This window comes from Oncorhynchus masou, chromosome 5 (genome assembly GCF_036934945.1).
Source record: "Oncorhynchus masou masou isolate Uvic2021 chromosome 5, UVic_Omas_1.1, whole genome shotgun sequence".
NCBI classification, from domain to species: Eukaryota; Metazoa; Chordata; class Actinopteri; order Salmoniformes; family Salmonidae; genus Oncorhynchus; species Oncorhynchus masou.
In genome coordinates this window covers 26,725,274-26,740,139 of record NC_088216.1, presented here as the reverse complement: position 1 = coordinate 26,740,139, position 14,866 = coordinate 26,725,274, and the positions used below count along the sequence as shown (strand labels likewise).

Below are 14,866 nucleotides of genomic sequence, written 5' to 3'. Positions count from 1 at the left end.
GACTTGAGGTTTTACTCCGCCCAAAATCTGGCAAAGAAAATAAACCCCGGAAGTGAGGAATTTTTGTAGTGAGGTCAATGAGAGCGTGTCAAATTTGGTCAACAAAAAATGTTATTCTAATTTGCTACGTCAGGCCTATTTGATCAAATAGAAGTTCCGTAGTTGCTAGATTTATGCGAATGCACCAATATAAGTGGATGCACGTGGCATTTCGGCAAATTAAAAACAGAAAGAGTTTATATCAGAGTTGTGCCATAGAGATAGATAGACACATCATGGATATAACCTGTTTTAGCATGAACATTGAACTTGAGGGCGTCCACTATTTTTAAGTAGTCAACTGGGTGGGCATTCCAATAAGTTGGAATAAATCAGACAACGCAAAATAAAATGTACCGATACAATAATTGAACAGATAAAGAGATGAGTCTTCTATCAATCTCTGTAGCTGTTGTTAAAACGCGGATCTGCCCTCTCATTGGCTGAATGGTCCCACCTGGTCTCGCCGCCTCAAACCTGTATTCAATCTTTGAGGACATGTATTTCCATTGTTAGAGCGGTCACTTAAAGATCTTGTCAATATAATAGACAATCTTTGGTTAGATGACTTCTGAAGCTGTGAGCTAGGATATTTTATAAGATTGGAAGTGCAACACTGCCACCATCAGGACGGAGAATTTCCCCAACTTTAACAAAACTGTACAACATTTGTTGAATTCTTTACTTAACTGTACTAAATACGTCAGTACATACTGAATTACTGAATTTAATACCGCAGTGTTTGTTTTAAACTACTGTGTTAATAAATACAGGACACATCAGCAGACAGAGCTAATATTTTATTAGTTAATTCTCATGGGGCAGTCTGTCAACTAACCCCCATTCACTTGTAACAATGAATTGCACATTTTACAAATGGTGTACTTACAGTCGGTGTTTTAATGTGAAACAGATCTACACATAGTCACATACATACAGTACCAGTAAAAAGTTTGGAACACCTACTTATTCAAGGGTTTTTCTTTATTTTCACTAATTTTCCACATTGTAGAATAATAGTGAAGACATCAAAACTATGAAATAACACATGGAATTATGTAGTTACCAAAAAAAAAGTGTTAAACAGATCAAATTATATTTTATATTTGAGATTCTTCAAAGTAGCCACCCTTTGCCTTGATGACAGCTTTGCACACCATTGGCATTCTCTCAACCAGCTTCATCAGGTAGTCACCTGGAATTCATTTCAATTAACAGGTGTGCCTTGTTAAATGTTAATTGACAGAATTTCTTTCCTTCTTAATGCATTTGAGCCAATCGGTTGTGTTGTGACAAAGTAGGGGTGGTAAACAGAATATAGCCCTATTTGGTAAAAGACCAAGTCCATATTATGGCAAGTACAGCTCAAATAAGCAAAGAGAAAATGAAAGTCCATTACATTATTACATCCATTATCGGTCAGCCCATCTGGAACATTTCAAGAATTTTGAAAGTTTCTTCAAGTGCAGTCGCAAAAACCATCAAGCGCTATGATGCAACTGGCTCTCATGAGGACCGCCACAGGAAAGACCCAGAGTTAACTCTGCTGCAGAGGATAAGTTCATTAGAGTTAATTGCACCTCAGATTGCAGCCAAAATAAAAGCTTCAGAGTTCAAGTAAAACAAATCTCAACATCACCTGTTCAGAGCGGATTGTGTGAATCAGGTCTTCATGGTCAAATTGCTGCAAAGAAACCACTACTAAAGGACACAAATAAGAGACTTGCTTGGGCCAAAAAAACATGAGCAATGTACATTAGACCGGTGGAAATCTGTCCTTTGGTCTAATGAGTCCAAATGTGAGATTTCTGGTTCCACCCGATGTGTCTTTGTGAGACGCAGAGTAGGTGAACGGATGATATCCGCATGTGTGGTTCCCACCGTGTAGCATGGAGGAGGTGTGATGGTGTGGGGGTGCTTTGCTGGTGACACTGTCAGTGATTTATTTAGAATTGAAGGCACACTTAACCAGCATGGCTACCACAGCACGCTGCAGCGATACACCATCCCATCTTGTTTGCGCTTCGTGGGACTATCATTTGTTTTAACAGGATAATAACCCAACACACCTCCAGGCTGTGTAAGGGCTATTTTACCAAGGAGAGTGATGGAGTGCTGCATTAGATGACCTGGCCTTCACAATCGTCCGACCTCAACCCAATTAAGATGGTTTGGGATGAGTTGGACCGCAGAGTGAAGGAAAAGCAGCCAAAAAGGGCTCAGCATATGTGGGAACTCCTTCAAGACTGCTGGAAAAGCATTCCAGGTGAAGCTGGTTGAGAGAATGCCAGGAGTGTGCAAAGCTGTCATCAAGGCAAAGGGTGGCTACTTTGAAGAATATCAAATATATAATGATTTGTTTAACACATTTTTGGTTACTACATGATTCCATGTGTTATTTCATAGTTTTGACATCTTCACTATTATTCTACAATGTAGAAAATAGTCAAATAGGAAAAACCTTTGAATGAGTAGGTGTGTCCAAACTTTTAACTGGTAATGTACACTCCTGTAGTGGTCTATCACATACTCACTAATGTGGGGCGAGCATTGCTCCCTAAAGTGATACAAATGATAATGATGTTCCAATCCCATGGAACGTTAAGACATTTATATTCTGTGTTAATGATGGATGGAGTGGCATCAGGGGGTTCGTATGCGTGAGATGGGAGGGAGCCAATCTAACAGGAGCACAGGATGTAACAGTCCCAGGGCCATCTCCTGCCGATCTGCAAGCACTAGCATTCTCCACATGAGGGCGCTGTAACAGAGAGAAATTGGAGGCAGCATTGGCGTAATGAGAAGGTTACTGTGCTTCTGAGAGACACACACACACACACACACACACACACACACACGGTTCTTACCTCCTCACTGGTAGAACTTCAGCTCCGTGTCCACACAGTCAAAGAACAGGTCCCCCAGTTCCTCATCTGCTGGTATTTCTCCACTGAGCAGGGCTGATATGTCCGTCAGACACTGGCCCTCCAACATCCTCAATGTCTCCGTCAGAGCATTCCCTGCGTCCTGAGGGACAGAAACACACACACGCAAAAATACACACATTAATGCCTCCCCACACACAAGCACGTGCACAAGCAGAGAAGACCTGACAAACAGCAATTTGTGAAGTTTATAGGGAATTATAAAAGTTCAAAGTCGGTGATGTACCTAACACAATATCCATCAGTCCGTACCCACACTCAAAGTAAAAAATGTAATACTTTTTTATATTTGAGAAAATACTCTATGAAAGTGTAGCCTATTACATTCAGCCGTGGCATATTCCACCCATATTTAATTCTAACCCCTTCTACACGTACCGGGTTGGTCTCCATCGTCTGCAGGGCCCCCTCATGGGCCTTGTACAGGTCGTGCCTGCGGTCCACTTGGCTCTGGAAGCGCGGCTGCTTCCTGACCGGGTCGTCTGGGCCGTACTGTGGGGAGATCACCCTCGACACTGGGGTCACAGACTCAGAGAAGATAAAAGGCTTGAAAACAGACCTGGCAGGACAGAGGACAGTCCGGTAGGAGGAGGAGGAGGGCAGGGGGTAAGGACCAAATGAAACACACAGACACAGAGAAACTCCTATCAAGACGCAGTTTTACCAAAGGGAGAAATGATGAAGATGAAAAAGAGCAATAGAGAGATAAACGGCAAAGAGCAAATCTGAGTCTGAATCTTAAGAAGCACTTCCAGATAGCCTGAGGGGTTCCTGGGCCTGGTTCCAAACCAATCCCTTGCCACTTCTCCTACACCCTTGTTGAGTCCCTCTTACCAATCTGAAAGAACTGGAAAGGTATCAGCAAAATAGCAACATAACCACATAGCTCTCTGGTAGGCTAGGGGGAGTTTCCCAAACATTTCTCACACACTTATCCAGCTCATTTAGATTAAACACAAGGAGCAGACAACAATGGGGTTAGGGTCAGAGTGATTAGTTCGGGACCAGGCCGGTGAGGTGACGCACCTGGAGGGGTCGGGGGTGGCAGTGAGGAAGTGGATGCACGGCAGGCTGGGATCGCGGGGCAGGATGGACACCATGCTGCCAGTGGTGCGGAACCCCCCAGAGTCCATGCAGATCCCACTGGGCTTGTCCCTCAGGATGGACATCATCACCTCGGCCGTCACAGAACCTGGGGAACCCAGAAAATGTATCGTCTAAGTACGTTATTAGTTGTCTATTTTTATGGGAAAGCCGACCGGAGAGGAAATGGCAGGAGACATGAAATGGCAGGAGACAGGAAATGGCAGGAGACAGGAAATTACATAGCTAGTTACATGTAATGTACTTTCAATGGTAAGAGGGGATACCAGGCCTTTATTATGTGTAATACAAATAGCTGTACAAGCAATACGGCAACCAAACCAAACCTGTATAGTGTTGTTAATATTCTGCTTTAACATCATTTTGGGAGTTTTTACAGTTATAAGGAGTTGAAAGTGTTGAATTAGATTAGAATAGAAAGAATAGTCTCCCTCACCATCATGCTGTTGAAGGAGCTGTGTGCCCCCACTGTAGCGCTTCTTGGCCAGTTCCATCCTGGCGGGGGGGTTTTCAGACTTGAACACCTCATTGAAGCAGAACTCTCCCTCGCCGCTCCACCAACCCTGGGCCTGGGCCACACTCCGCAGCTCTGGGTGCTCAGCCGAGATATCCGTCCCGATGGTCAGCGCATTGGAGATGTTCTTCACCCCCTCTGTGGGAAGCAAAGACAGGCGGGGTTGCACAGTTGTATGCTGCTGTTCGAAGTTGCTCAGATATACACAGCTTACCCTCCCCACTGTCCTAACCATAAGGGTAAAACCACAAAAATAATCTCCTGTGGGCAGATTTTGCTCGTAGACTGAAGAATCTGCAGAGACTGAATGGGAGGTGTGAGATAAGGAGCAGCATTATTTCCGGTTTTGGGGTTTTCCTCGCTGGTTATTTGCACGTATCATGATTGGGTGAAGGCGGTGCTAAAACTGCTTCGGTTGGAGGGGGGGTTTGGCTGCGAGGGTGGAGACTGCCACTCTCAATTTCTAACACGGACTGTAAGAACAAAGAAATTAATCCCTCAGCTGACCAAGTTACGTGGGATTTTACTTCTTAACAGAGATGAACCCAAAACTAACCTCTGATTCAAAACGTATGTCCATACTACGGCTCCAGTGATGTTAGAGCAATTTTCTCACCATGTAACTTCCTGTGCCACCCTCAGTTTCCCCCCCAAAGTCCATTCACACTACAGCTCCCACGGTGTTACAGCAGTTTCCTCACCGGTGACTTTCTGTGCCACCCAGAGCTTGCCGGCAGTCTCCAGGACCCAGGCCTCGTTGCGGTCCACCAGGAGGAAGGAGTTGTGGTAGCTGAAGGGCGCCGGGTCCTCCCTGCATGGCCCCCCCTGGCCATGCTGCTCCAGCAGACCAGTGATCACACTCACCGCCCCCCAGGCACTGTCCGCACGCTCAAGCCCCAAGCTGTCAAGCAATAGAATAGAGTAGAGGAGTAGAGTAGAGTAGAGCAGTAGAGTAGAGTAGAGCAGTAGAGTAGAATAGAATATAGTAGAGCAGAGTAGAATACCTGGAGAATAGAACAGTGTTTCCCAACCCTGGTCCTCGAGTACCCCCAACAGTACACATTTTTTTGTTGAAGCTCGTTAAAAAAACACCTCATTCAGCTAATTGAGGGCTTGAAAATTAGTTGACAAGTTGAATCAGGTGTGCTTGTCCAGGGTTACAATAAAAATGTTTACTGTTCTGGGTACTCGAGGACCAGGGTTGGGATACTGGAACAGAATAGTAATAGAATAGATTATGAGTAGAATAGAATCAAATAGAACATTCTGTCTTATATTATTCCACTGACACCACATACACACAGTTGCGAGGCTGGTCGCAGCATAGGGCCAGCCAGAGAGCAGCATAGGGTCAGCCACAGAGCAGCATAGGGTCAGCCACAGAGCAGCATAGGGTCAGCCACAGAGCAGCATAGGGTCAGCCACAGAGCAGCATAGGGTCATAGGGTCAGCCACAGAGCAGCATAGGGTCAGCCACAGAGCAGCATAGGGTCAGCCACAGAGCAGCATAGGGTCAGCCACAGAGCAGCATAGGGTCAGCCACAGAGCAGCATAGGGTCAGCCACAGAGCAGCATAGGGTCAGCCACAGAGCAGCATAGGGTCAGCCACAGAGCAGCATAGGGTCAGCCACAGAGCAGCATAGTGTCAGCCACAGAGCAGCAACCCCTGGAGTAGGTTAGTCCTGCTGCTGCTATATCACTGCAGTCAGTGGTACAACAGGACCAACCTGCGGCTGCCATTGCCAACTGTTAAAATGATTTGTTCAGCGTTACACTTCAATCCTTTAAATGTTATGCTTATGACAATGTAAAGACAGCTTTAGGACATAAGTGAAAACACACTTGGGCCAGATTCAATCAAAACTCCTATGGAAATGTTTCGGGAGTAGGGCCTATCTTTGTTTACACGACTAGTCCCTACGCACACATGTAAGTATTAACCTGTGATGAAGGAAGTCTACCTAGTACATTTACAGTAGCACATCTGCTACTGCATAGCCCTATATTGCTTTTCTGACTACAAGCTGACTAAGTATATCTACTTTTCAACAAATTTACCAATTACAACAATGCATGATTATTCACACCAAACTTTGAGTGATGTGATTCTGAAGTTAGTAAATTGATTCTCAAAGGGTAGTGCTACCCTATCGTTCCTGGTCCTGGGATCCAATGTTGTCTGACATAGCCAGACAAGTCATTCAATCAGACCGCTCGGTCACGAACCTGGAACCTGACCATACAGCCAGCCAGCCCGTCTCTCCATCTTTCGTATCAGGAGATGATTCTGAAGTTAGGATTCACTTGGCCCCCAAAACAACACTCCTGTTTGGTATGCTGGCCTACGGTCAGCCGGGCTTACCGGACCAGGTCCATTCCTAGCAGGGCTTCCCCTGGATCGATAGCTTCGCGGGTCCACACAGCCTCGTTCCCGATGCAGACCCCCTTGTCGTTGGCCCCCATCTCGGCCCCCCACAGCCAGGAAGGCCGGCTGAGGACCACAGCATGGGTGTATTCTGCTTGGGGGATCTGAATGTACGTGCACTGCAGGATGAGAAATGGAGACTTACATTGTTGTTCAATTCTCTTTTTTTTGGATTGTAACATCAAATATACTGGCAAACCCTACCAACACACACTCAGCCAATACCTTAAGCCTGTCGTATAAACCGTTGATAACATAAAGGAGTGAAAATAAATATAAATCATAGTCTATTATTCAAACTTTAAACTTTGAGAATCGTAAATTAGAAAATGTTGATTGTGTATACCTAGGTGGGGTATTTTAGAGGTTTGATAACCCTTCTCAGTTATATTGCCCAGACTGCCTGCTCACCAGTGAAAACAACTCTAATCCAATTAGTGATGTTGGTCACAGAGCAAAACACCTGTTGTGAACATTTTTAACATAACTCTGACTACAGGCCTACATACAATGTTCAGAGGGCAGATGGATTTGAGTTCTTTAACCATGCTTCATCCAGGTTTAATCTCATTGAGATCAAATCTCTTTTTCAAGAGAGCCCTGATCCAAGATGGCAGCAGGCTTGTAATTTACAGCAGGGTCAATCTATGGGGAGAAGTGAAGCTAGGCCTAGCTTACCTCCAGCATGGTCCCAGATGGGTGACTGGTTGCCGGGTAGTAAAGAACCTCTTGGACCTCATCTCTAGGACGGTCTGAGTTCTTCCCAAAAATCACGTGATCATCTTGTGAGCCGGGGGGCAAGGACACAAAGCAGTCACACGAGAGGGGTGGCTCATGCTCTGCCATCCTGCATGAACAAGAGGACAAGCAAACACCAGAAATATATTACCAGAAAATAAACTGCTGTCATATCGGAGGCCAGGAGTTTTTCCTGGTCAGGCCAAATTATCAGGAAAAGGTCCTAGCCTGAGTCATACATTGGTCAAATCTGGAATATTCATAGTTATGTTGGTCAATAAATTGTAGAAGCGTTTAAGCAAACTCAACAATATAGACATACTGTATATCGCTGTCACTATTCACTATCAATTAGTCATGTTTTTACAGCTTTTCAATTTAATTTCCCACTCTGACTATTGTATATAGCCTAAGAAGCCTATACACGTAACATAAGGCATCCATCCCTGTAAAGACACAGTATCTTTAGGGAAGTCTCAGGTATAGTATGTTCTTCCTGTCAACTAGTGCATTGCCCATCCCTTCTCAAACAGAGCGATAAGGAGGTAGTATTGTGCACTGCACTTTTCGATAATCTTTACAAATCCGAATGGTCCTTGCCGTCTCCTTCTTCGTATCAACATGGCTATTTAGTAAAGCTGTTCTATTATACAATGCGGGAAACGTTTTAAACAATGTGATCGAAGTCTTGTGGAGACATTATGGCCTAAAATGGTCTTTAGTCAAACGTTTATTTAAAATAGGGCCTATATAAACGGTAACGTTAGCGATGTGCCCTTGCTGTCCCTTCCCGGTTTCAGGAGATATCACGCTAAAATACACAAATAAACGACTGTCATTTCACTTCAATCCAAGGGTTGGCTGTCATTATAATCTGTCGAGCAATAGGGCTACTGATATGCTGCAAATTCCTACAGTAAAATTGTTACCTTTATAATCGCAAAACCAGACGCGGTAGCAAAGAGAAGGCAGGTTGTCGTGGAGCTACCGTACCACGTGATCGTATCCAAAGGTTGTATTTAAAGGTCTAGTCTCGTTGATTACTTGCTGCAAATACATAACAGAAAAACAAGTGTATAGCCCTTTTCAACAAATAGCCAACAAATGTTGGTGTAACAAGGCACAATGAGATTGTTCCACATAAAGTAATTGGATAGATTCCAGATGATTCAAGAATACATCATCACAACTTTTTAGATTTTAGTCCTCTATATTCTATAATCAAATAGATAACTGAATTGCTCAAAAACAGCATATCCATCCCATCCATCGAAAATCCGACATACTTATTATTCTCCTTCTGTTTCCACCTGTAGCCCAAAACTGTAAAAGCAACCAACACCAAAACAACTTTAAAACGTGCAGGCCTGCTGTCTTCAGGTTGTAAGAACAATACTTTTTGATACTACTTATAGCTTACCTTTCACACTACAAACACTTTTTCATAAATCCATAAAACTTTTAATGGTCATAGGTTTAAATGGAGAGGATAGGTTAAAAAAATAGAGCCGCTACTCCTCTAGAACTATTAAAGATAGAAACTCCATTCAACCTTTAAAACATGCAGATGGTCTGGAATTGTGTGCTTGTATACAGCTTTTTGATACTATGTATACTTTTTGAACATAACTGTTTGAAATTTGCATAAAAGCTCCATAGATTTAAAGCAAAATGTGGATTTGCCGCTGCTCTTGAACCATTTCAGCTACAAACACCAACCCAAAGTTGACATGTGCAGACTGACTCAACTTAGATTGCTTTTCAGAAGATTGTTTATACCACATGTACTTTTTCAACTATAATAATTTTAAACACCAACCCAATGTGGACATGTGCGGACTGAATCAACACAGTTAGTTGCGACTATTCATACTTCATAAACTATAACGCTTGTTATATCCCATTTCATTTTAAAGGCAGAATGCAGGTTTCAACATTCTAAACTGAAATCACTGCCACAAAACTTTCAAACTGAAGACCTTAGAGAGCTTAAAAACGCATAATATGGCTCATGATGCTGTAGTACTCATTCTATCTTGCTATACTAGCCCACTATAACCCACTATAATAACTCCAAACCAACAAACCACCCCAAAATAGGTAAATATAACTAACCCCCGTAGCCTATGAAAACCCTATTACTACCAATAATACTTCTACTATTACTACAGCTGTTGCTACCACTACCCCTATACTACTATTTCACAACCATAAATACTTCAAGACTTTCAAGCACACAAATGTATGTCATTTTCTAGTCAATAAAAGTTATATTTCAAGTAAGATTTGAAAACTTATGTATGAAGAACTTTCAAATTTGAGAGTCATTTGAGAGTAGACTCTCAAAAGGCACTATGTTACCTTGCAAGATAAACAACCAATAGATGAGCTGCCTTTCTGGAAAGGTGGACGTAGCCTCAGTGGCCTCAATAGGCCTCTATAGCATGTTGCTGGTTCAGGGGCTTGAACAATGGAGCTAGCGATTCTTTGGGTTTGGTCTGGTATAAAAGAAAGGGTTAAACCTGGTAGGAAGTCAGTTCGGGATCAGCAACCAGCAACCAGCAGCACAGTGAGCAAACATGTCCACCACCAACATGAACAGAGGCAAGGTAAGCACTGGGAAAGTTTTGAAAATACATACCAACATTTTTCTAGATTGGTATACAAAAGGGCTCTAGCACCACAAACTAAAACATGAACGTTTGACCAATCCCAATATCCTGGTCGCCATTGGGACCGAATAGTAGACCATCCCAAATGTCTCTAAAATGTTTCTTTCATACAATTGTTTAATTCATAGAAATGATTCCATTTTATTTTCAGATCGTCTTCTACGAGGACAGGAACTTCCAGGGTCGTTCCTATGAGTGCAGCAGCGACTGCAGTGACATGGGCTCCTACCTGAGCAGGTGCCACTCCTGCAGGGTCGAAAGTGGCTGTTGGATGCTGTACAACCACAACAACTACATGGGAAACCAGTACTTCATGAGGAGGGCCGAGTACCCTGACTACATGCAGCACTTTGGAATGAGTGACTGCATCAAGTCCTGCCGCATAATCGCCATGGTAGGTTGAAAATATTTCAGCTTAAAATTGTCACATCTTGTCATTGAAGGTAAAACATATGTTAATGGTCACACTCTCATATTAAACAATGTTCTAAATAATTATCTCATCAATGAAAGCTGTACTTTTATCCTAACAGCACAGAGGAAACTACAGGATGAGGATCTACGAGAGAGAGAGAGAGAACTTCGGAGGTCAGATGCACGAGATGATGAACAACTGTGACAACATCATGGATCATTACCGCATGTCCAAATGCCAGTCCTGCAACGTGATGGAAGGCCACTGGCTGATGTACGAGCAGAGGCAGGAAGAGGCACTTCAGAGGCAGGATGATGTACATGAGGCCTGGAGAGTACAGCAACTTCAGCGTGGGCATGGGAATGGGAGCCATGGGCGGCTTGAGTGGTATGAGATTCATGAGCATGAGGCGTATCATGGACTCCTGGTACTAAATACCCGTAGCAAGTAAAGCCATGGAATAAAATAATTCACAAACCTATTAAATCTTTCCCTTTTTTTGTGTGACAAAAAAATTGCCTGCTGATTTGTTGTTCACACACCTGTATCCCTTGTAACTTACACTCACCTACATATGTATTTGGACAGTGAAGCTAAGAATGACAATTTTGAGTATTTTGGAATTGAGATCAGATTTGCAGCAACAACGGAGTGATCAAATGAAGATATGACATATGTGTGTATCTAGTTGTCACTCATTGTCGTGCAAAACATGCACTAGGCCTTCTATGCCAATTGTTTCAGTGCTAAAACTCTCAATGTTACATCACAGTTGGTGGTCTTGTAGCTGGGCTAGACTGTCAGCCTCAGGACACTGACCCTGTCTGTGAGTTTACTTGTTTTGACAGTGATACTCCATGGAAGTAGCTTGGCAATACAAAACGAAAAGATATAAACCAGCCAAACAGCATTTCTGAAATTGTTGTCAAAATGAAGTTAAGGACATTTTTATTACATTCTGTAACTAATATGTTTGGCACCAGTAAAGGGGTTGAGTCCATTCCAAGTCTACAAGTCTCTTCACTCTTTGATCAATAGCTAATGGATTTCCCTTTGTTGCCTAAGCCTAATAGGGTGTCGTCCACACATATGAAATGATACCTGTGAATGTGAAGTATAAACACAAACACCTTTTTTGGCTTGTGATTTCAGTTGTCGTTGAACACTTGGCCATATCAGTGCTCAGCTATGCCCAGCTTTGTTTGGGTGTTGTGTGTCTAGGAAAAAGGATGTCAAAGCACTAAGGTGGTGAGAGGTGTTTCCTTGTGGCACTGTGCAGCACACATGGAAGGTATGTAGAGGTGGAGGTGGAGGCAGCAGGCTCGGATTCTTTCAGGTAGACAGCTTGCTATCGGACTGGCTCGACTACCCCCCCCCCCTTCTTCTTCTTTCATCTCATGAACCATGCTGACAACCTCTGCACATCCTGTCTGAGCTAAGACACAAACACTAAACTAAAAGCCATGAAAAGTAAACACCCACCTCTGGCACAGACAGCCACACCCAGTTAACATAGCTCAGACTGACACACACACACACACACACACACACACACACACACACACACACACACACACACACACACACACACACACACACACACACACACACACGCGCGCACACGCACACACATGTACACACAGTCAGACTCACACTTACGCACTTACGTATACCACACACAGACTAAACAAAACAGACACACTTTATAACAAACAAACACACAGTGGGCGTACCCCCCCCCCCCCAAGTCACTCTCAAAACAACACCGGTTAATGACGTACACAGCATATTTACGTAAGTTAACATTACATCTCTATATTTAGTTGCATTATGATGAACAAAATGGTATTATAATCTAAAGTGTTACATTTTCTGATTTAGTTCATATGAATAAAGTGAAAGGCTATTATTTAATTTTATTTCATCAACAAAAGGTGGGGGCCCTTCAAAATGTTTAGCTATGTGGCACAAGGCTCTTCCCTTAAAGCTGTCTATACAGGTAATTCATTTTTATATAACCTCAATTATGACCAAATTCTTATTTACAAGGGCGGTCTGGCATGCGGCGATGTGAACACACTGACACTCCTGCTAATGGGCGTGAGGGCGACTATTCTCTCATAGACACGCAGGCACTGCGACAATGCGGCCCTATGGCCCAGCCCCAGAGACTGACTACCATCTACCACCAAGAGGCCAGCGGCCCGGGAAGATGAGGGGTGTTCTGGCACGGAAACAGCTGGTGGAGAGCGGAGAGGACATTAATCTAGAGGGGAAGACAGGATGGCAGGGATGAGAGGTTGGGTATTAAAGCCTGGTATTAAGGGCGAGGGGAAGAGGGCCTTTTGTGTGTGTGTGTGTGTGTGTGTGTGTGTGTGTGTGTGTGTGTGTGTGTGTGTGTGTGTGTGTGTGTGTGTGTGTGTGTGTGTGTGTGTGTGTGTGTGTGTGTGTGTGTGTGTGTGTGTGTGTGTGTGGTCTGTTCACACTCTTTCTGTATTGTTTATACAACCTAAGACAGGGCAAACAACTCTGACAGAATTTTCTACTAAAGTTACCTCTGATTCTCACTTTCCTCACATTCAGGAGAATAGTCATGGTCTAGCTGATTTAGAGCTAGAATGTTATGGCTCTGCTTCCTGGCATGATGATTATTTTCTGATTCTTTCTGATTTACGCAGCTGTCACACACAGGAATTTGAGATTCAAAGTCTTTATCTACAACTGAGATACTTTGGAATGGTGGAATTTGGTTCAAATAGAATGGAGCTCGCCATACTCCGAGGCCAATTCAATTTCTCTTTTAAAAGGAACTTAAGTGGAGGAGGAGGAGGGGAAGCAGGGCGGTATCAGTCTCTCAGACAGTAATGGCGGCGCCACTGCTGTTTAACAATCAAAGATGGGAGGCGGGGGCTACTGAGGAAGTCTCTCCCCAAAAATACAGGTGTTTGGTACAATCAAAGTAGCAGCTTGCAGAAATAACTGGGTTTGAAGTTGAAAGGGGAGGCAGAGAGCGAGGGAGAGGGGGCTGCTGTGGTGAGTGAGTGTCTAGGTGTGTTTGCATGAAGAAGGGAAGAAAAAAAAGGTGACTCAGTCAGACTCAGAACCCCCGGCAGCCGGTACCTCCTCTTATGGGATTTTGAATAGTAAACAAGGATATGGGAAGTCTACTACTGTACACTTACTGTGTACTCTAGTTTACTTTTTTTCCCTCAGAGGGGAAATGAGGCTTTACCTGGCCAATCCCTCTGGAGGCTCCAACGGTGATATTAGGCTTTAGCCGAGACACCATTGAAGTTCCCATGGGACTCACATAAAACATGCTTCATGGTTGGTTAGTCAAAGTTAGGCTACTTACAACAGGTTACATTTAAATTAGATTTTTATCTCTATGAGACAAATCTGTAAAAAAAAAGTTAAATAAGGTATAGACATAAACAAAAAGAAACTAGTACACCATAGACACAAACACATCAACTATGAGTACGATTATGACAATTGTCTCCTTTATCATTTGCATTTTTTTTAAATGTATTTTTATCCATCTAGGAGCCTTTTAATGATATTGGAGGACGAAGAAAACGGTGTAACAGAAAACTACAAAAGAGAAGTTCCTTGAATTGTTTATCATTGGATACTTCAATGAAACGGCTGTAGTCCAAGGAGAATGGCCAACAATGTGACAACGATGTGATAGATGATTCATTTCATAGGGATTTATTTCTGCCGCATTCGACTAGAGAGATTCAGCTATACAGAATGTGCCTCAGGACTAGAGCGCTATATAAGCCTCCGAGAGTGTGAATAGATTTATATGAGTTGACACATAGGAGGGGATGAGGTCTATAGTGGGTCCTTGGCACCCGGGTTACAGCTGAAGGATTTAAGGTCCAAAATGATGGTGTGTCCTGTCCTGAAATGGAGTCTGTGAGACGGTGTACTGTCAGTATATACGATATACTATATATTTACAGTATATGACTAAGCATCTCCAACCAACTGCTAGAGGTTCAAGTC

The 14,866-nt window shown here is 43.3% G+C and overlaps 1 protein-coding gene and 1 pseudogene across 2 annotated transcripts; one reads left to right on the top strand and one right to left on the bottom strand.

Annotated features, from left to right (window-relative positions):
• Window positions 1-824: 824 nt before the first annotated feature.
• Window positions 825-8,768, bottom strand: LOC135538664 (secernin-2-like). 2 transcript variants are annotated; one of them, XM_064964553.1, is made up of 9 exons: window positions 8,695-8,768; window positions 7,706-7,874; window positions 6,965-7,146; window positions 5,304-5,503; window positions 4,525-4,740; window positions 4,011-4,176; window positions 3,363-3,543; window positions 2,907-3,066; window positions 825-2,800 (listed from the first exon to the last, which is right to left on the bottom strand). In XM_064964553.1, the coding sequence occupies exons 2-8, from the start codon at window positions 7,871-7,873 to the stop codon at window positions 2,911-2,913; spliced, it is 1,269 nt and encodes a 422-aa protein (XP_064820625.1). In that variant the 5' UTR covers window position 7,874; window positions 8,695-8,768; the 3' UTR covers window positions 825-2,800; window positions 2,907-2,910. The 2 variants fall into 2 exon arrangements, with proteins under 2 accessions (XP_064820625.1, XP_064820636.1); XM_064964564.1 differs by lacking the exon at window positions 825-2,800 and having other exon boundaries at window positions 2,917-3,066; window positions 3,363-3,476.
• A 1,576-nt stretch (window positions 8,769-10,344) lies between these two features.
• LOC135528681 (gamma-crystallin M2-like) lies at window positions 10,345-11,322 on the top strand (annotated as a pseudogene).
• Window positions 11,323-14,866: the final 3,544 nt, after the last annotated feature.